Below are 22,639 nucleotides of genomic sequence, written 5' to 3' on the forward strand. Positions count from 1 at the left end.
TTTTTTTGGGGGGGGGGGGGGTACCAGGGATTGAACTTGGGCTCTGAACCACTGGCCACATCCCCAGACCTGTTTGGTATTTTATTTAAAGACAGTATCTCACTGAGTTGCTTAGCACCTTCCCATTGCTGAGGCTAGATTTGAACTCAAGATCTTCCTGCCTCTGCCTCCTGAACTGCTGGGATTACAGGCATGTGCCACAGTGCCCAGCTGATATTTTATTTATTTAAAAAAAAAAAAAACTCGTTTTTTATTTTTCATTTTGAGTCGGGATCTCTCTAAGTTGTTTGGGGCCTTGTTATGTTGCTGAGTCTGGCTTTGAACCTGTGATCCTCCTGCCTCAACCTCCAAAACCACTGGGATTAAAGTCATGTGCCTCTGCACCCAGTTTAAGGATTATTCTTAACACAGAAGTCGAAAAAACTCATTTAAAACTGAGGTAGTGTCACTCCTCTTCATAAAAACCTCTAGCAATTACCCATTTTAGTTCTAATAAAATTAAAATTCCTAAAAATGCACTGCAAGGCTCCTGGTGACTTGGGGCCTCTCTAACTTCCTCTCCTCCTACACTAGTCCTTTCTCAGTGGGCATCAGGCACACTGGACTCATCACTAGGCAAAACCTTGTCCTAGGTACTTTGCCTTGCTATTACTTCTTTTAAAACCTCTTTCAGATCCCACCTCAGTGGAGCATGCTCTGAAGTTGTCCAAAATCGCAATATGCCTTTCTTCCCCCTTAACTTTTGTTCCCTCTACCCTGACCATCTCTTTTTCAAACAGCTGTACTGAAGTATAATTGCAAAATAACCACTGTATTTAGCATGTGTAATTTGTAAGTTTTGACAAATTTATAACCTCTGAAACTATCATCATAATCAATAAAACGAGCATTGTCACCAATAGGAAAAAAAAAAGGCTTCACTATCACTGCCCATGCTGGTCTTCAACTTGTGAGCTGCCTCAGCATCTTAAGAAGTTGGTCTGCAGGCATGTACTCTATTGCTGGCTTAGATGATTACCCTCTTTAAAGTCCTCTAACCTGGGCTGGGGTTGTAGCTCAGTGGTAGAGCGCTTGCCTGGCATGTGTGAGGCACTGGGTTCTATCCTCAGCACCATGTAAAAATAAATAAATCAAATGTATTGTGTTCATCTACAACTAAAAAAAAAAAAAAAAAGTTTTCTAGGGGATGGGGTTGTGGCTCAGTGGCAGAACACTTGCCTAGCTTGTGTGAGGCACTGAGTTCGATCCTCAGCACCACATATAAATAAATAAAAAATAAAGGTGCATCAACAACTAAAACATTAAAAAAAAAAAAGTCCTCTAACATGGCTTAGCAATCTAAAGAATCTCTTTATAACAACTTAGAATTTTAGCTCATTTAATCCTTACGGTAACTTTTAGCTCATTTAATCCTTACGATAATAACTACATTTACTTATAGTAACTACATTTACTTATAGTAAATGTAGTTATTATCCCCAGTTTATAGATGAGACTAAGGCTGAGAGACTGTGACTTGCAAAGGAGTACACAGGTACAAATAGAGCTGAGACATAAACTCAGGTCTTCTAACTTGAAGTCTGCGTTTTTGTCCTATAGTACAGTTCTGAGTTTGTCAAGGTCCTGAACTAATGTGACAGTGGGAAAACATTTACCCTACCTCATCTCATTCCTCTTAAAAAAGAGATCTCGTGTTACCAGTTCTTTACATTAGGGGTTTTCTGTCTGTAAGCTTCTAAACACACTTTCTTTTCCTTTTTTTTTTTTTTTTTGGTACTAGGGATTGAACCCAGGGGTGCTTTAGCTTGAAACTACATTCCCAGTTCTTTTTATTGTATTTGAAACAGGATTTTGCCCTGAACTTGTGATCCTTCTGCATCAGTTTCCTGAGTCATTGGAACTACTGGCACATACCACTGTTCCTAGTGCAAACACAGTTTCCTTCCTTCTTTCTGTCCTTCCTTCCTTCTGTACTGGGGATTGAACCCAGGTGCTTAATCACTGAGCCACATCTCTAGCCCTTTTTATTTTTTATTTTGAGATAGGGTCTCTCCAAATTGCTGAGGGCCTCATTAGTTGCTTAGGCTAGCTTCAAACTTGAATCCTTTCTGCCCCAACCTCCTGAGTCACTGGGATTACAGGTGTGTGCCATTGCAGCCAGCTCCAAACTCAATTTTCTGTTACCTGGTAGAGCATGATATAGAATCATTTGTGTAGGAACATAGTCATGTTATGGACAGGAGCAAATAGGATCCTCCACTTGCAGAGTAGAAATGTGGTTTGTTAACCAATTTGACTCCTTTGAGCTCAGGAGCTTTTCATAGTGTTTAAAATCATGGGACTATTCAGTATGCAAGGCCTTGCTCCTTCCCAGATTAGAAACTCCTTATTGACTTAAATTTACTAGCAATTCGAAATAAGCTGTTGATTTATCTTATCCTTACTTTGCAGGTTATACTGGAAAGGTAAGCTGCACTCCACTCTAAAGGTGCAGTTTTTGCCTTTCAGACTAATCCCCCCACCCCACCCCAATAAGGACTAAGCATTAATGTAGTTTAGAAGCTAAACATGACAGCCTACTTTAAATAGTTCTCAAAAAAATTATCTTTGGATTGGGCATAGTCATTTATGCCTGCCTTCACCTTGCAAGTAAGAAACTCAGATGGTATATTTATTCATATGTACTACTTCTCATTCCTAGTAAGAATGTGGCCTTGTGGCTTGGAATGACAATATGGAAATAGTGTCAAATTGCTGTTATGTTTCTTTGGCTGCAAATTCTCCTTGCATTCCAGGGTTGAAAATACAGAACTCTTTTCTTTTTCTAAAAAACAAAACATTGTAGAAAGAGTCCACTGGTATGTTGTTTTTCAGGGAGGGTTGAAAGCTTTAGCTTTACACTTGTTTCCTGAGATGTAGTGGTTTTGGTGGTAGTGGTTGTTGTTTGGTGTGTGGGTATGTGTGTGTGTGTGTGTGTGATTGGAGTTTTAATCCAGGGGCACTTTACCTCGATCATCTTTTTTTTGAGAGAGAGAGAGAGAGAGAGAGAGAGAGAAAGAGAGAGGGTCTCACTAAGTTGCTGAGGCTAACTTCAAACTTGCAGTCCTCCTGCCTCAGCCTCCTGAGTTGTTGGGATTACAGGTGTGTACCACTGTACATGGCCTGAGATATAGATCTGAAGGGTTTTAACCTACAGCAGAGACTTTGAAAGTTGCAGGTTATAGAACCTAAAGTAACCTTTTCACCCCTTAGAAGAACTTATGTGTCTCTGTTGTAGAATGATGGTAAGTTCAACGCCGCTTGGAGATAACACAAATCATCTTGGTTGTTCAATGGATTTTTTTTTTTTTGTACTAGAGATTTAACCCAGAAGTCACATTCCCCAACCCTTTTTATTTTTTGAGACAGGGTCTCACTAAGTTGTTTAGGGTCTTGCTAAGTTGCTGAGGCTGGTTTTGAACCTGTGATCCTCCTGCTGCTGCTTCCTGAGTTGCTAGGATTACATGCATGTGCCACCATGCCTAGCTGTTCAATGAACTTTTGAAGCTCCAGTGAGAAAGTAATTTATTATTTATCATATTAATTGTGGGCACCTTATAGGTTCTCTTAATTCCCAATCTGTTTTTTTTTTTTTAAATATTTTTTAGTTGTAGATAGACACAATACCTTTATTTTATTTTTATGTGGTGCTGGGGATCAAACCCAGTGCCTCACACATGCTAGGCAAGCACTCTACCACTGAGCCACAACCCCAACCCCTCCCAATCTGTTTTTTGGAACAAGTTGCTTTACAGATAGCAAGGGGCTGAGTGCTACAGATAAATGTGTAGACATATTGTCTTTCAGGATTAATTTTTGCATTACACCTATTGATTTTATTCAGCCTGCTTTGAGTGTCATTACCGTTCAGAGAGTTTGCTAAGAAGGCTCTATTAGTTATAAAGCATATTCAGACCGCCCAAACTATGGAGACTATATCTCTAGATCTAAGGGGAAGCATATGTATGTGTGTATGTGTTAGAGGAGTAGGGAATACAATTTTTAGTAGGCAGGTTTTGTGTCCATTTATGACATTCCTAAGCACTAGTGACTTGGTTCCTTTGGTCTTTACAGGTAAATACGCAGAGGACATTTTTGGAGAGCTCTTTACTCAGGCAAATACCTTTGCCTCTCGAGTAAGCACCCTTGCTGAGAGGGTTGACCGACTACAAGTTAAAGTCACTCAGCTGGATCCCAAAGAAGAAGAAGGTAAGGAAGCTGAGCTCAGCATTTACAGGCTCTTGTGAGCAGTTTCTTAGAATTTCTTCTCCTGATTTATAAAAAAGCAAGGAGAAAAATCAGAGATCTATGGAGATATGTTTTGAAATGACATAAACCTGGGAGGTGTAAAGAAACCTTTTTAGTCCTACCACATACTTCCTTTCTCCACATACTTCCCCATATACTTCCTTTCTCCCATTCCCCCAATTCCTTCATTCTCAAATTTCCTTTCATATTTTGCTACCATTAAAGTACTTGGAAGATTCATTCCACCTAAAAAGAGAGTCTGCTAGATTTGGCTACATAGTAAACCTCTATGTTGCTTCATTTTGTTCAGTCGTGAAATGGCTGGGCTGCTGACAGTCTTGTGGGGCTTCCCCAGAGGAGGAAGGGAAAAAAAAACCTGGCTGCAGACAGCTGCAGCCAAGAAATGCAGCAGCTGAGGCCTCTCTGACTGGTGTGACTCAATGTTTGTTCAAATAGCCTGTCGTCCATTTTCTAACGCCTTCCATCTTCTCTCAGTGTCACTACAAGGAATCAACACCCGAAAGGCTTTCAGAAGCTCTACCATTCAAGACCAGAAGCTTTTTGACAGAAATTCTCTCCCAGTGCCTGTCTTGGAAACATACAATACCTGTGATACTCCGCCCCCTCTCAACAATCTCACCCCTTACAGGTAACAACTGCCTAGCCTTTCCTTTTTTTGGTCTATAGTTAACAACACTAGATTGTCTAAAATATCTGAAGATGTTGTTACATCAGGGGATTTTACCAAAAGCTTACTACCTACACAGGAGTTGCTTGAGCAACAGAAGCTAAAGAGCCTTAAAAGCTGTTGTCACTTACTATTGTTTGGTTTCTGAAATTCATACTGAATATAATACATATTGAAAGTTTGGTGTAACATTGCATGCTGCAGAGTTTAATTTGGTGTAAGCTAGGTTCATCTTAGGTTTCATCCAAGGAATTTAGTTATTATAGAACCAAAAGGACTTTGTTACAAGGCGGTCCTACAGCATGGATCCCAGGGGCAACCTTCTAGAAAGGCTCCCACACTTATTTGGAAACCACTAGATTACCAGATGTTTGGGTGTGTTCATGGAGCCAGCTTCATGAACTGGCTGCTCTGGGCCCAGAGTGGTCCTTCCAAAGCTTAAGGAGTAATTGGCATTCTTCCAAGTTATTGTCATTCACTTTGTTTTGAACATTCTTTCTGTATTTCTTCTGCAAGGACCTACCCTTCTGTGGCTGGGCTTGAAAAAGAAGGTAGCCTTAAAGACAATTTAAAAGCACCTCCTTTCCACTAGTGGTTTGGTAGTACAAAACCTCTGAATGGGGCAGAAAGTGAATATTTATCTTGCTTGTATCCTTAAATATCTTTGGAACAGGTAAAAAGTAATTACAGATAGCTGGAGGCAGATGTTTTCTTTATTTTATTTTTATGTGGTGCTGAGAATCGAACCCAGGGCCTCACACGAGCTAGCCGAGCACTCTACCGCTGAGTCACAACTCCAGTCCCTGGAGGCAGATGTTTTCTATCAGACATGAATACACTGCAAAGCAGTGTGTGTGTGTGTGTGTGTGTGTGTGTGTGTGTACGCGCGCCCGCATTGTGTGTGTGTGTGTCCCTCCCTGTGAAATTCAAGGATATCATTCCGATTCAGGGACCATGGAATGGGAACTTGGTAGTTTCTCACACAGAGAAAGTACAAAGCATCCACCCTTTTTTATTACTGTATGAAATTATGCTTGCCCCTTGGCTTTTAAAGGGACTAGTAAACATAGCAGGCCAGAACTTTGACTTAATAGTCTCCATCCTGTAGTCTAGTTGGCTGTGGGCAGAGAAGTATGGGACAGAAAGGGGTCACACACCTGATAACATTATGGGGAATGTTATACAGGTGATTTGTGTGGTAAGATAGTTTTATTGTTCAGATAATTTTATTTTTCAGGGAATGGTATTTTCTTTGTAAACATACAATATCAGAATTAGCATCTCCTCTTATTTTTCTGGACTTGACCTAAGAGAAACAACAGTAGGATATCCAACTCTGAACAAGATTTAATATGAAAATTATTAGTGTTTGATTTGGAAACATTTTCTCTGTGTTGTGATAGGATTGGAAGGTAGAAAATAAAGTTGCCTTTCCAATACTTTTTTGTTCAGAATAATGTTAAAAATTGTTCACCCTGAAGCACGTGCTTTCTGGACAGTGAGGGGCTTAGCCATGCCAAAGTGATTATTAAGTCTGGCAGATGGCACCTTATATTGACATTCAATAGCTCACTATGTAGCACTGTCATAGTCATTAAGAGATGGTGAGTAAACCTTGTAGTCTTAAAACTGCTGGCCATCTGTTCTCATTGAGGCCCCCTTGTGGTGGGGGTGAGGGTGGATGCTGCACTATTGTAGAAGGAAGCAAAAAGGTGCAGTGCAGTGCAGTGGTTATCTGTGTATAGAGAAATAACAGCTGTATACACATACATACATTTGTTTATATTTGTGTATACATGTAAACCTGTATATGAGTGTACAGGTTTCAGGTGGGTTGAAGGCCACTGAAGAGTCCTGGGGAATTGGTGGGGAAAGAGGAAACAGTAACAGAAATCCCCTTGGATGTGCCAGCATATCCAGATGTCCTCAGGGAGCTGTCTGTGGCCATGCAGATCATTGAAAATGATCAGAATCTCTGCTGCTGTAGTTTATTCTTGCCCTAACCATGCCAATTCCTCTATCAGGAATTGAAAGTAATGAGAAAGTTCTTAAGAAGTAGAGAGGTGCCATTCAGGGGCATTGAAATGCAGGTAAGGAGAGGAAATATGCAATCGATTTGAATGACTACTTGATTCCTTGGTGTAAAAACTGCTAACTGGTAGGTGTTTGGAATATTGGATTTGGTTGGGAGCTCATCTGTCTACTGACAGCTACTTGTCTTCATTTCTATCCCAGGGATGATGGAAAAGAGGCACTCAAATTCTACACCGACCCTTCATACTTCTTTGATCTTTGGAAGGAGAAGATGCTGCAGGACACCAAGGATATCATGAAAGAGAAGAGAAAGCATAGGGTGAGGGGAAAGGGGCCTCTGTTCTACACATCAGTAGGCACGATTGTGGAGGGGGGATAAAAAGGAAGCCAGTCTTATGTGAAGTAATTCCGAATGGCTGCTTGCTTGGATGCCAGGTGAAACTCTTAAAAAAAATGTGTCCACACCAAGCACCACCAAGATGAAAGTATAAATCACACCAAAAATGTGTTTGTTCCCCCTGGTGCTATTAACAATTGAGTATATTCAGGCTGAGTTTTAGAAATTGACTTTTCTATTCACCATTTATTTCTCTTGCAATTTGCACCTGACTCTGCTGGACACTTGAGCTAGGCTAGTCCCTTCCCCGCCAGTTTTGCAGCTCATTTCTCAGAGACTAGCACAGGTTCTGCAGTGTTTGATTTGCAACAGGAGCAGTTTAACACCTTCGTTCCTGCTTGGTTAGCACCAGGGGAGTGGATATGTCTGGTTTGTGGATATGCCCCTTTCTCCTAGGCTCCTGGTGCTATGTGTGTGACCTACCAGTTTTGACCTCACAATCCCATTAGCATGGCTGCCAGCAGGCCCAAGAGAATACCATAGGCTAGTCCAGCTTCACAGGATGGAAAATTCTTCCATGGTTTTTGTTTTGTTTTGTCTTTTAAATATTTCCTTATATCTGTCCCAGATATCTGCAGCTGTCATTCCTTCTCATCTCTCTTAACTGTTCTTTGTGGCAGAGCAAGTAACAAATGACTGGTTACTAACTTCCTAACAATTAGAGCTTTTCAAAGACATGAAAGAGTTACTCAGCGAGGTAGTAGTCTTCCCATTGCTAGAGGTGTTTAAATGTGGGACTGAGCAAGTGTTTTGCCTAGAAGGTGGTTTGAATTAGATGACCTCTAGGTCACCCCAGACCTAGTAATTCTATAAATTCTGCTCTTATCATATGTTGTTGTCTAGATAAATCATCTCTTAAATATACATCTTTGAAGATGGGTGGAATTTTAATGAAGAACTTTGGAAAATAGTTCCCAAAGATTTTTGTTGTTGTTGTTCCTTTTCATTATAGAAAGAAAAGAAAGATAATCCAAATCGAGGGAATGTAAACCCACGTAAAATCAAGACACGTAAAGAAGAATGGGAGAAAATGAAGATGGGACAAGAATTTGTGGAGTCCAAAGAAAAGCTGGGGCCTTCTGGGTAAGTGAAGCATTCTTTGAAGGATCTGGGGACCTGGGGACAATAGTCTGACAGCTCTGGCATGACACCTTTTACACCCCCTGAAATCTGGCTTTGTTGTTTTGATCAATACCGCTATTAATCAGCTACTTTTAAGTGCATCCATCTGGTGATTAAAATTTGCTAAATAAATCAAAGAGACTCAGCAATTTAAATGAGGTAACTGGAGTGGTCTGGTAAAGAAGGCCCATGGCTTCTAGTGCCCCTACTCTGCCAGACACTAGTATGTCTGAGGGTCTCAGAGGAAAAATTGGAAGGGGAAGAAAAGTGGTCTTGGGAGCCTTCTGCCTCCAGAGCATGGATTTGAAGGTCATACCTAAGAGCCAAGCATTTTGAGGGAGTGAGGAAGGCCAGGCAAAGAAATTGTACACATCACCAGAGCAACTTTTCAGCCAGCTTTTGTCAGTCTTAGAGAGAAGCTAGCCAAGGAGTTGAATGCAGATTTCAGAGTCAGTGTGGGAAAGGTTGCTTGGCCACTGTGGAGGCTATATATCTCTGTGGAGAAATGGGAGATGTCAGTCTGACCCCATTTCCCAATACCAAATCACATTGGAAGTTTAAAGGGGAAAAATGGTGTTTAAACTTGGTTTGATGTTCTTATCCTGTTGTCTGACCTATATGACATTCAAAGCCGAGTCACCAGGACTGTTTGGCATGAATGTTGCTCTGGTTTTTCCTCTAAATACATTGTATCCGGGTTGTCAGAGAACCATGCCAGCCCATGCAGGGTGTCTAGGATTGATAAAAGGAAAGAGTTAAGTTGTTCTTGCTTTTAGAAATAACTCTACCATGAAAATCTTGACTTTTAAAAATCTTGACACTTCTGACACTTGTTCTTCCTGGATTAAGAGATTTGTTTTAAAGAGTGATGAAGATAGTGAGAAGAAAGGTGAACCTTTCTTTCTTTCTTTCTTTCAGCCCTGAGGGTGTCTTCATTACCTTCACCTCCCAATAAAAGGGGCTATTTTGTTCTGTGGTCCCATCCTCTTCAGACAGGCATTTATCATAGGTTCAGTGACTTTAAGGCCAGAAGCTTATATGTTCATAATGTCAGCTATTATGTATGTCTTTTTTTGTGGGATGGGGGTGGTGAATATGAGGAGTTTGCCTCTCATTTTCTCATTGTCCAGGAGTTTGGAGTTGGGCTGCTGGCTAGTCTATCTGGACATGTTTGTTGGTAAACCTATCAAGAGATGTGCCCAGCCTACACAGCTCCAGGCTTTGGGGATTTTCCACATCAGAGCATCATTTGATTCAGTTAGTTCCCTCCAATTCTATTCTCCCTGGGATCTGTTTTTGATGAGGTCTTTAGAACCCAACAATGGTGGAAAGAAGGGGGAAGTGGGCAGAGCAGAACAGATTTTGCTAGCTGACACTTGGTATATTTGTGCTTGTATGGAAACTTATTGCTTGGTGTATTTATGCTTTTTTTGAAGTTTTGATGTTGTTCACCCAGAGCAAATTCCCCCAAGGCCAAGTTCTCGGAGGCAGATTTTCATGAGGCAAGCTCTAACACCCTACTTTTTGTTTGATAAGAGACCTGGCAGAGAGATCTCATTTACTACCACACAGCAACCTGCATTCAGCCTTGGCTTGATTTTGCAATCAAATGCCTCCTTGGCCTTTGAGTACTCTAGAGGCTTGCCGACCTCAAAATCAGGCTGCATGCCAGTCACATGTTTGTAGCTCACTGGCCTGTAGGCTTGCCTTCACTCCTTGCACAAGTCTGGCTTTGGGATTCAGGTTTGGCTGCACCTAACACTCAGAAGAGAATGTAAAAGATTGGGGTTTGACAAAGCTGGCACTGGGAAAGAAACAACAGGGTTTTGGTAATCTGGATTGAATCCCGTTATTACAAACAGTCCATCAGAAATGACTGGGATATACATAACAGTACAATATTTAGTCCTTAAATAAAATTTCAGGAAAATCTGCTTATTTCTCCCTAATAGCTTTTGTATCAAATGCATTTTGTGGACTTTTTTAAGAAAATACCACTCAGGCTCTTTAAATGATAGTTTTTGGCATTGGGTTTATTGTCAGGTATTCACCCGCCTTAGTGTACCAGAATGGCAGCATTGGCTCTATTGAAAATGTGGATGTAGGCAACTATCCACCACCACCACAGTCAGACTCCGCCTCTTCACCTTCACCTTCTTTCTCTGAGGAGAACTTGCCTCCCCCACCAGCAGAATTCAGGTAAATGGTGGAACCTCTCCCCTCTAAGAACATCCAAAAACAAAATAAAAGTTCAAAATCTGGGCCAGGACTACTAAAATAAGTTCAGGCAAGACAGCCTGTATAATAGAAGTAGTTATCATTTATCAGATGTTTGCAAGGTGCTAGGCATTGTGCTACACACCATTTATGTTGCTTAATGCCCACAAGAGTCCTTTTGAGTTAGGCACTCTTATTCCCATGTTACAGATGAGTAAAATGTAAGGCAGACAATGAATTTCCCTAAAGTCACACAGCCAAAAAGAGACAGAGCCACAATTGACCACTCCAATTCCCAAGACTGTGTTCTTAACTATTCAATATTCTGTCTATACCTGAACAAATAGAAGTCACCAATTGTTCTTGTTTTTTTCACTTAGCTTTAACTCAGTCTGAAATGTTGTGTTACAATCTGCTGGCCATAAAGTACTTATCAGACACTTTGCCCACAATCTAGGAACCTTGCAAATAGTTACTTCCCTCTCCTATTACCTCTGGTTCATTTCGCTGCTGGGTAGACTCTCCAGAAAGAATGAAGCTAAGGGAAAGGGGGTAAAACTTAGACTCTGTCCATTTTGATATTTGTCAGTGTCCCTGGCAGAGGGGTACAGAGGAAAAGATTGCTTATAATGGCTGAAAAGAGACCTGAGAAATTTTTGGATTACACTGTTTTCTCAGTTACTTTTTGTCTTTCTGATGTCTGACAAATGAAAGCTTTGAAAAATGCACTTTACTCCCTGGACACTGTTTAATTAGTAACTGAATATGTTGAGGCCCCCTCAAATGGAGACTTAAAGTACAGATGCCCACTTGTCCTCTCCCCTATTCTTCTTGGCCCTTGAAACCACTAATCCCAAATCTTCCGCCTCCCAGATCACTTCCTGCTGGTTACCCTGTCAGATGCAGCTAAGGCTTGAAGGTCTGTGGAAAATTCCAAGATGGATGCTTTCCTAAGGAGTAGCTATTAGTGCAGGGAAGATGCAAAGGTGTTAAAAGAAAACCCTCAGTCTCACACATGGCCTGAGACCTTGTAGCTACAACTGCACAAATCTGATCCCAGGAGAAGGGGAGGCTTAATCCTTTTTCAAACCTAGATCAAGAATTGGTGGCACACGCATTTCATGTCTCTTAGATCCTCAAATGGAGGCTCATTCTCAAGTGAAGATACATGCACCTAAATCAGGTGCACCTGACTCAAGTTTGGTCAGCTCAAAATAGGTTTCCTGCCTTCATCAGATCTGGTGAATGTTAATAGCCTGAGACACAGCCCAGTGGGAGGATAGTATTTGAATTTTCATTCCAGTTCTTTCTTATGTGCATTCTTAGTCCTTTCTATTTGAGACACGATGAAATGTTAGAGTCAACCAAAAGGAGCCTAAGTTACAAGCCTACCTTTAGATGGGTGTTCACTTCCTGAGAGTGATGGTGGGTCTCTTTTCTTTGGCCTTATAGCTATCCAGCAGACAACCAAAGAGGATCTGGCTTGGCTGGACCCAAAAGATCCAGCGTGGTTAGCCCAAGCCATCCACCCCCAGCTCCTCCTCTGGGTTCTCCACCAGGCCCCAAACCTGGGTTTGCTCCACCACCTGCCCCTCCTCCTCCACCTCCAATGGGCATTCCACCTCCACCACCACCCATAGGATTTGGGTCTCCAGGGACCCCTCCACCACCTTCACCCCCATCTTTTCCACCTCACCCTGATTTTGCTGCCCCTCCACCTCCTCCCCTGCCACCTTCAGTGGACTACCCCACTCTGCCACCACCTCCCTTGTCCCAACCAGTAGGCGGTGCGCCTCCCCCTCCCCCTCCCCCTCCCCCTCCCGGACCTCCACCTCTCCCTTTCAGTGGTGGGGATGGCCAGCCTGCCATACCACCACCGCCGCTTTCTGATGCCACCAAGCCCAAGTCCTCCTTGCCTGCTGTGAGTGATGCCCGTAGTGACCTGCTTTCTGCCATCCGTCAAGGTAAATCCCAGTGGGTGGGTTTGGGACCATGAAGCCTTGTTTTTCTGAAGCTGGGATGACTGATTAGGGTGATGGGGGAAAAGGGATCTGTGCCTTTTCCAGAGAATGGCTTTCATTGAGTTGTGGAGAGGTTGGAACTTCAGATCTCAGCAGACTGAAAAAAAGACTTCACACCCTGAAAATATGAGATTTCTTTCCACATTAGTCTAAAGTAAAGAATTCTTAACTTGGCATCTTGGATCTTCTTGAAAATGTATACTTTGCTGTGCAGGTAGTGAACACCTTTAATCCCAGCAACTTATCGAGGGCCCAAGCAACTTAACAAGATCCTGTCTCAAAATAAAAAAAAATGTGGCTCAGTGGTTAAGCCCCCCTGGGTTCAGTTCCTGGTACCAAAAAAGAAAATGTATGCTGTGTGTGTGTGTGTGTGTGTGTGTGTGTGTGTGTGCGCGTGCGCGCGCGCACCTATATTTTTTTCCCATTTAGAAAGTATCCCCATTTTTCCTCAGGTACCCAGGAAATATCAAGAGTCACAGTCCCAGAGAGCCCCTCTTTAGCTGCACTCTGTCACTCCCTGTGCTTTTCCATTGCTCCACCTTTTCTATACTCCCTCCCTCTGTCCTCTTTTCTTCTTTTTCTCCCTATTTCCACTTATCCCCTTTCCTTTTATCCCCTTGTATATTTTCTCCCTTGCCCTTCCTTTATTCTCCCCCCCTCCTCTCTCTGTCATCATCTCACCAGCCTGGAGCATTTATTCTCTGCCAGTGGCCAGGTCTGGTCCCTAGGGGGTTGGAGTGGTTGGTTCTGTTTGTGATTCTCAAGGGACTTCTAGTATAGAGAAGACAGTCCAGAGCTGCTGAGCCCCATTAACGGTCATTGGACTTGGATAGCCCGAGTCCCACTCCAAGCCTTGTGAGAAAGTATCATCCTCAGCAGCCAGGAAAAATGCCATGCTTTAGACACACTTATAGTACCAGGATACTGATTTTTTTTTTTTTTTTTTTTGGTACCAGAGATTGAACTCAGGGGTGCTTTTAATCACTGAGCCACATCCCCAGCCCTTTTATTTTTTATTTTGAGACAGGGTCTTGCTAAGTTGCTTATGGCTTTGCTGAATTGCTAAGGCTGGCCTTGAATTTTCAATCCTCCTGTCTCAGCCTCAGAGTCTTTAGGATTACAGGCATGTGCCACCATGCCCAGCAAGGACCCTCATTTCTTTTTTTTTTTTTTTTTGGTGGTGCTGGGGATTGAACCCAGGGCCTTGTGCATGTGAGGCAAGCACTCTACCAACTGAGCTATATCCCCAGCCCCAAGAACCCTCATTTCTTAAAGCCCATCTTTCCTTCTCTTCCTGCCAACCTTTCCCAGAGGATCCTTCTTTTTCTCAATTCTGTACAGTTCTCCCACCACTAGTGGTCATTTCCCCTTAGGGCTAGATGGATTTTTTTTCCCCCCTCAGTTCTGGGAATCAAACCCAGGGCTTCACACATGCTAGGCAAGGGTTCTACCACTGAGCTACATCCCTCAATCCAGGATACACCTTCTTAACCCTTCTCCCTCTCTATCACCAGGCTTTCAGCTACGCAGGGTTGAAGAACAGCGGGAGCAAGAGAAACGAGATGTTGTGGGCAATGATGTGGCCACCATCCTGTCACGTCGTATTGCTGTTGAGTACAGTGACTCGGAAGATGACTCCTCTGAATTTGATGAGGACGACTGGTCGGATTAACTCTTTCTGCCTGCCGCCCACCTCCTTTTCTTTCCTTCCTACCTTCCTTTTTTGATGCCTATCCCAATAGTCCTGTGGGAGGGGGGAGAAACAAAAGAATTTCAAGGGCCAAAGCCTTCCCTGAAGCAACCAAAGATATATCCAAGTGCTTCCTCCAAATCAACATGTATTTTCTCTCCCTATTGTCAAGAGCATGGGCTCCTGAGTTTCATAGCTAAGATGAGATGTTCCCTGGTTCCTTCAAGTGACTGTCGCATATTGAAAGGAAGGAAACCCCGCCCCAAGCAGATTTCTTTGATTGGATTTCAATGGGAAATGGTATTCTTCGCTAGGAGCCATTTTCAACTGTGGCCCTCATTTAAAATGAGGGTCTCAGTTGAAAATGGCTCCTAGGGGAGAGTACCATTTTCAATTGAATTCCAACCATCTTCTGGTCCTAAAGTACTGAGAGCAGACTGTGGGGACACAGTTGTCCCCCTTTCCTGTGTCCTAAGAGGACAGAGCAGTCTGAGTACCCCGAAGCCAGACCACCTCTTGCCTACTCCTGCTGTCTTCCCTAATCAGCAGGGTGGGGCTGCCTTTTATTCAGTGATCTTTTGACCTGGGATGTTTTTTATTCCAGGAGGTAACAGACCACTACAGAGTGTCTCATCCACTTTTCCCAGAAACAAGGTCTCTGAAGGCTGAGGCTGTTGTCTCCCTCCTAGACTCCCTCTTATCAAGTATGATGGTAAAGTGTCCTTCAAATACCCCTTCCTTGCCCTTAGGTGCCTTTAGGCTCTATAGCTCAGTTTTAACCTCTAATATCTATGACCAAACTAGCCCTGACACACAGGGACATGGGTGGGCTTCTGCTGACTGTCAGGAGCAAAGCTTAGAGACTTGGAACTACAGAACTAGAAGGATGGTAGGATTCCTTGGGTCTGCCCTCTTAAAGATGATGAGGCCTAGACAAGGGAAGTGACTTGCTCAAGGTCACACAGTTGGATAGTAATGGAGCAAGAGCCCAGACATCCTGATTCCAAGTCACCTGTGCTTTCTGGGACCAAATAATGGGCACCTGCTGGAGTCTGGGCAGAGCAGTCTTGGCTCTGTGCTGCTCCAGACCTCCCCATAGGCAGGGGTCCCAGTCGGAGGCTCAGTGCCTGTGCCAGCCCTGTCAGTGTTGCTCAGACCTTATAGCCTCTCTTGTAACCCTTTGTTGCCCCTTCCTATCATCAGCCAACAACATGGCCTAGGAGCTGTGCTTCTGGGAAACCAGAGAGAAAAAGAAGAGGGCAGGCAGCTTTGACAGGTGCTGTTTTCAGTTTTACTGCAACTCCTCCCCTTTTATTTCCCCAATTTAAGCATAGGTTCTACCAGCTGTAGAAACTTGAGTCCCTCAGGCTGGCAGCCGCCCCAGGTACCTGCCTTGGTGTGTGTGGGGGGGTGCCTAGCAGCCGTGAAGAGGGCTGAAGGGTGGAGGGACTCAGGGTCCTCCCTTACTGCACATGGTAATGTTCATTCCCCCACCCCCAGCCACTTCCCAGAGCTTATACACAGGTGCTATTATTTAGGAAAAAACTGGTCAGCTCTGGCCAACAGCAAGGTTTTTCTCTTCTGCCCCAACTATTGTGTGGCCTCTCATGCTGAAATCGGCTTCTCCAGCTTTCAGAGCCTGAAACAAAGAGAAAAAGGATCTGTCTCTACCCAGCACAGCAAATGGTTGTAGTAATTGCCAAAGCCCTCATAAACCCCTCCGGCTTGAGGAGAGTATAATCGTGGGCACTGCTGCCTGCCCTTGCTGAATACCTCCCTCTGCCTCCTTTCTTGAACTTAGGATGTGGGGAGAGCCTGCAAGTGCCAGAATATGCTTCTGCTGCAGCTACTCCAGAGTGTGCCCTCCTCCTATTCCCCAGATAAGGTATCTTCTGCACAGGGCTTGGCACCCAACTCCATGCTCAGCACACCAGGCTGGGCCTGCCCAGCCATGTCCCCTACTTGCACTTTGGAAGCCGAAGGTCCTTTTATCAGAACCCTGAAATGCTGTTGAAGGTGCCCCCGCTGCAGCCCAGCAGCGGCTGGAGAAGCAGGTGGAGGGAAGTGTTTCTCCCAAATAGGAGTCCTGGGGCCAGGCCAGGCCAGGGTTTGGGCCTAATGGCTGTGAGTAAATTACCCCCATCCTCCTCCTTTCCGGAAGAGGGGGAGCCAGAGCCACTCACTATCATTCTGCTCTGACCTTGAAGGGGGTGGTGTTGGCCTGGCTTCTGGAATGGACAGAGTCCACCGCAGAAAGGGCTGGGGGCAGGAGGAGGTGGGGAGGGGCCCTGCCTGCGGAAGGTAGGATTAGATCATTAGCTCAGTGACCTCCTAGGGTTTCGATGTGCTGTGTTCTCATCCTACAGCTGGTTTGGTAATGATCTGCAAGTCCCGGAGAGCAACAGCACAGCTCTGCCTGACGCTCTCATTAAAATCTATGCAGCCAAGCTCGGCGCTTTGTAGCAGCCGGCCTTGCGAAGCCTCCTCAGCTCGGGGGGGGGGGGGGGGGACTGGGGGGGCATGGCCCAGTCAGCTGGAGAGGCCCTCTGGGCTCTACTTATGCATATGTGCACCAAAAAAAAAAAAGTGCTTCTTGAAACCCAAAGCCCTTTAAAATGATAAAGGATCCAATGCAGGTAGATATGTCTTTGGAATTCTATAATTGTAGGATACAAAGTTTAGTGATTATTTAAACCAAACAGCTGAGGCTGGTAAGAGTATGAACAATGGCCTGTGAGGGCTCTTAAGTACCAAAGCCAAGGAGCCACCTTCCTTCCTGGTCTGCCCAGCCCAGGGGACCTGCCCCCATTCCTGTGGCCCAGGGGCCCAGCTTCCAATCGGCAGTGTCAGAAGTGACTTGTGGCTTTGCCTTGGTCGTGAGATGATTTCATTCCAAAGGAGCAGGCGGGGTGGGGGGGGGGGTGTTTGATCCCTTGGAGGCTCAGAGCAGCTGGCCCAAGCTCCAGCTTGCCTCCAATGGAAGCTTGAGCGCCCTCAGAAACGACCCTGACCAATGTCACCACAGAGCCGAGGTGGTGTTGTCAGGGCTAATGTGAAATCTCTTCCCGTGGCGCCCATCCTCCGACTCTGCAGCGCCAGCTTGGACAGATTGAGGTCTCTGAGGCTTTGGTGACCCTGCTTATACATTCCCACCGTGTCCCTGCTCTGCTCTAGGACTGCCTCCCTCTGCAACCCCTCACCTGACCTCAGGGCCTGGGGAGGGAGGCAGTGCACCACGCCCAGGCGCTTCTGCTCAGGAGAGATGTCAGCCTTCCTGGGGGGCAGCAAGCTTTGAGCTCTGCCAGGGGGCAGCTGGCCAGGGTCCAGCTGATCTGGGACCAGGTGTCCCACTGAAAAGTGCCTTGCTGTGCCTCCTGCCACATTCACTTTCACAGTGCCTCAGTGAGGGCAAGGAACAGTTCTGTTACTGTATTAACTTCATTCAGTTAATTCACTTGAGAAACTAACCAATTTTTACTTTCTGTCTAGAATGATGTACATGTAGGAGAGTAAGCTGTAATGCTCCCAAAGTGCCTTGTTTTCTCTGATATAAATATATTTATAAGGACATATTCCAATGGGTTCTTGGGTATGTTTGCCACATGGAGATTTTAGGGCATGAGCAAGTATAGTGGGGATGCCTTCTGCAAACAGGCCCTTTCCCCTGAGAATGGGGAAGGGGCTCTTCAGTTGGAAATCCAAGCAGTGGGGTTAAGTCAAACCCCCACAGTTACCCTTTCCTCCTCTGCCCTGTTTTTCTAAGACCCTGGAAGGATATCCAATTGTTTGAATCCCTGCAGCTCCAAGCCTGGTCTCATTTGCTTTCCTGCCAGGCTCATGTGTATATATATACCTGTATCCCAGTGATTTGAAGATTCCATGTAACTATTATGTATACACATGAATACTTAAATACCAATATTTTCAATAATTTGATAGTCTTTGTAGTCACTCAGCCACCTCTGAGGGTGTGTGTGAGTGTGTGTGGGGGTGTATGTGTGTGATGGGAGAAGAGATTAGAAGGGGCAATACTGATAGCCACAGGCTGTGACAGCTCAGAGGGGTTCAGCCTGGGTGGGCTCAAAGGGCAAGGAGGCTTCTGGGCAAAGACCCAAGTTGGGGGACCAGAGGTGCAGACCCCCAGGCCTCTTTCCCCATGAGGAGGGGGTGTGTGCCAGATACTGGCTGCTGACAGCTCCTTCCACCAGGCAGGAGAGGAGCACAGGCTGAATGCTGATGCTGCCTCCCAACATCTGGCCGGCATCTTGTCTGCCTCTCAGACCCATGCAACTTACCTTAAATAGAACGATTTACAATGGAATCCGATAAAAGGTTTAGGCTGCTCCACGCCCCCTCTCCTGCCTGGGGAAGAGAAGGGGGCTGGGTTTATATTCTGACCCAAAAAATGACCTACCCAGGAAGCAACGGTTGTTCAGAGCACAGCTGCTGCGGGTAACTCTCCCTGGGGGTAATTTATGATCAGACACCCAGTTCCGGGCCCAGCAGACGCAGTGGGGTGGCCCCCCGAGAGGGGAGGGAGCAGAGTTGGCGACTGCAGGTCATGCCTGCTGCTAGAGGGACAGAGTCACCCACTGATGTCCCAGGAGAGGGGCAGAAGTTTTGAATTGTCAGCAACTGCTGCGCCAGCCGCTCTGAGCTCATCGCTGGAGGTGGGGATGCAGGAGAGGGGGCTTATAGCAGGCTCGCCCTGCAGAGCCCCTCTGCTCCACCCTCCTGCTCAGGCCTGTGTTTAGTCAGCACTTGGCTGCCCGAGGCCAGTGACTGACAGGCAGCCAGAAGCCCGCCCTGGCAGAAGACAAAATGGTGGTGTTGGGAGCCGCCCTTGCTAGGGAATTGGAGGGAAGGAATGTGGTTCTGGGAAGAAGAGGCCTGAGCTTGAATTCTGGTTCTGCCACTTGGGAGCTGTGACCCTGTGCAAGTCGCTTCACCTCTGGGATAATCCTGAGAAGAATGAGCTCTTACTGAGCACCCACTATCTGCCAAAGACTGCATATGCTTAATTTCAATCTTTAGAAGCAGGGGTCTCCTGTTTTACACAGGAGTAAAACAGGTTCACGGAGGCAGTAATTTACCTAAGGTCATGCAGCTGGCCAGGGACAGCCCACACCCCATTCACTGTGCAATTTCTACATCCTAGTATCACAGTCTTTAGTGTGCTAAGGGTATGTGTAAAGTTTCAGTTACCTGCCACACACTCTGGTGACAAGTTTTAAAGGTGAAATAACAAGGGAGGGTTTATTTTTGCTCTTAGAAACGCTTTAAGCAAGTTCGACTGAGGGCCCAGCTATCCTAGACTTTTGAGGGTAAGTAGCTGTGCCCTCATCTGCCTGAGATGCTGCCTCCCACACCTGGCTGGCATCTTGGCACCCTAGATTTGGGCTGGGCTTCACACAGACATACTGCCCAGTACACAAATGCACACGCACATTTTTTGCACATTCAGAGGCACATGTATGAGTGGCACGCAACCCAGGCATAGGGACATTGTGTGCAGACCTCTACCCTGTGCAAACAAGGACACAAATCAGTCAACTGTTACAGGAACGTACATAATTGCAGGCAAACCTCACACAAAGTCCTTCCAAGCCACCCCTCCCTACTCGCTGCTCTGCCAGTTGCTCACTGCCCCCTCCTGGCCACCTAGTGGCCAGGGCAACCTGGCACCATTTCCTGAAGTTCTCTGAGTGGTTGGCAGCCAGCTCCTTAGATCATGGGGCAAGAGCAGTTTCAGATAACTCGCCCTTAGTTCCAGGGGAAGTGGGTCTAGAGGGGATTCTTGAAGCTTAAGGACAAAAATAGCCTTTAACAGCCAAAGGAATCTTTCAAGGTAGAATTTGTCTTGTGATCTGTGTCTTATCATCACAGAAGGGCAGGTAAGATTTGAGCAAGGGGTCTGCATAAACAACCTCCCATGTCAGCAGATCACCACCCTGCCCTGCCCTGAGAAACTAAGCACACATGTGCACATGTTCTCATATATGCTACAGAGGAGAGGACCTGCCAGCCAACCAATCAGAGGCCGGTTTTTCTAGCTCCCAGCTGGCTGTGACCTTCCTGGACCACAACTTCCTCACCTATTCAGCAAAGAGTTAGTCTTGATGATGGATGTGGCCCCTTCACTTTGGTCTTCAGCATCCTGGGTGCTGACACTGCTCCCAGATGTGTCTGGGCAGAGTACATCCGTAAATGTGACTCAGTGGATTGCTTAGGACAGTTTTGGAAGGATTACCAACACAATCTTTTATGCCTTATTTTAAAGATAAGTAAATGAAGCACAGAGAGGCACAATAATTTACCCTAAGTCACACAGCAAGCTGAAAGCAGATGAAGAAATAGAAAACCTCTTTTTTCCAAAACACCAGAAAGCAGAGCACCTTATGGGGTTGGGCCCAGAGCCAAGGAGTCTTGAGTTCCAAGGGCTAAAACCATAGGCTCTGCTCTTTGGTCTGTGAGTCCTGATAGGATCCCTATGGCTGCCCGAAGTCTTGGAGAGAGCCCAGAGAAGGTCTGAGGCTTAGACATTTAGCACAGAGGCTGGGAAAAAGTAATTTGGAACCCCAGTGGGTTCTGCCACTTAGCAAGTAGGACCCCCCATTAGCAGACTGAGGGGACTTATGACTAAAGGGGCTTCTGCATAGCCTGTGGCCACTTGGTAGCTCACTTATCAACGTGTGTACACATGAGTGATGTGTACATGTGTGTCTGGACTCCATGTATATAATTATACCTGTGGCTGAATGTTTGTGCATGTATAATAATATATGGGAGAATATTCATGTGTGTGTAGCATGTAAGTATGTTTGCAAACTTGTATATGACTGTGTTTGTGTGGCTAGTTGTGTATGTGTGTGTGCAGAATATTCTTTTTTTTTTTTTTTGGTGTTGGGAATTGAACCCTAGCATACACACCTCCAGCCCCTGTGTATGTTTGGATATACATATATAAATGTAACCTGCATATTGGACAGGTGACTAAATGCACACATAAAACCTTGCTTGTAGGACAAGGGATATAGTTCCATGATAGAGCACTTGGGTACCATGTGAGGCCCTGGGTTCAATCCAAAGTGCTGGAAAAAAAAAAAGAAAAATAAATCTTGCCTGTCTGCTTACATACAGACTCAGATTCAGATGATCATTGAATTGCTTGTACATGAGCAAAGGTTCACATGTATTTTTGTGCAGAGTGGGGTGGAACATACCTAAACATGAGTGGCGAGTGTGTCAATGTGCATGCAAGAATGGCTTCACATGTGACGATACATATGAATCACAAGAATGCCTTCTCAACAGGATGATGTAAGTGTTGTCCCCAACCTTGGAATGCAGGGTGCCCTGCCTGGCTCCAGTCAGGGACTGGGTTCACAGCACCCCCACCCTTACCCTCCATGTACTCCCTAGTCCCCAGACCCATCCTGCTTGGCCAATTTGCAGCCTTCCCAGCTCCTGGGAAGGCCTGCAGCAAAGTCAAGGGGCTGGTGGCCAATTAGCAAAGGGGTTAATCAGAGATCTGGGGACCCCTAGGGGGTAGGAAGCTGAAAGCAGGCAAGGGGTTGGCAGCAGCTTGAGCTGCCTGTCCTAATACTGGGGGAGGGGAGGCCAAGACAGCCTGTTGGTACTGGAAACCAGGTGGATTCATGATTGCTGAGCACTGACAGTAGCAGGGAGCATGTGTGTGTGTACACTGTGAAACGGTGTGTGTACATGCATTCTAGTCCTTGAAAGTGGTCTTGCATGCATTAATGTATACATGCCTATGCATACCACCTGCATACATTCGTGCAGGTTTCTATCTGTGTATACATGGATGTACAAAGGCATGAAAGTGGGTTTGCTTACACAAGCATGTCTGAATCTGTTTGCACATAGTTGTGTAGAAGGGTAAGTCTGTATACACATGTGCAAGGCATGCACACACATTTAAGTATGTGTTCCAACATGCAGTCGTGTGCATATAAAGTGGCTGTGATCTGCCTACACATGTGCAATGGTATATCTGTGTGCACAAGGATGCATGCACTGCTGCACAGATGCATATGAATATCTGTATGTTTGTGCATGTGTGTGTGTGTGTGTGTGTGTGTTTGGAACATCTGGACACCTGGCTCCTACTTGTGCTCCTGTGCATGTGTCAACGTGCTCAGTTCTCCGCATGGAAGGAG

General features: G+C 45.3%; 1 protein-coding gene and 1 non-coding gene across 3 annotated transcripts in view; one reads left to right on the top strand and one right to left on the bottom strand.

Annotated features, from left to right (window-relative positions):
* Nucleotides 1-18,387, top strand: part of Wasf2 (WASP family member 2) — a 26,837-nt gene extending 8,450 nt beyond the window's left edge. For both annotated transcript variants that reach the window (XM_015485430.2, XM_048816026.1), the window contains exons 3-10: nt 4,114-4,248; nt 4,783-4,936; nt 7,211-7,328; nt 8,359-8,489; nt 10,572-10,727; nt 12,198-12,709; nt 14,281-14,749; nt 14,817-18,387. In XM_015485430.2, the coding sequence (XP_015340916.1) occupies nt 4,114-4,248; nt 4,783-4,936; nt 7,211-7,328; nt 8,359-8,489; nt 10,572-10,727; nt 12,198-12,709; nt 14,281-14,438 (1,364 nt within the window). In that variant the 3' untranslated portion in view covers nt 14,439-14,749; nt 14,817-18,387. The remainder of the gene's footprint in view (nt 1-4,113; nt 4,249-4,782; nt 4,937-7,210; nt 7,329-8,358; nt 8,490-10,571; nt 10,728-12,197; nt 12,710-14,280; nt 14,750-14,816) is intronic.
* Nucleotides 13,942-14,014, bottom strand: Trnav-cac. Its single transcript has one exon. It is a non-coding gene; the product is annotated as a tRNA-Val (tRNA).
* Nucleotides 18,388-22,639: the final 4,252 nt, after the last annotated feature.

Source organism: Marmota marmota, unplaced genomic scaffold, assembly GCF_001458135.2.
Source record: "Marmota marmota marmota unplaced genomic scaffold, marMar, whole genome shotgun sequence".
NCBI lineage: Eukaryota > Metazoa > Chordata > Mammalia > Rodentia > Sciuridae > Marmota > Marmota marmota.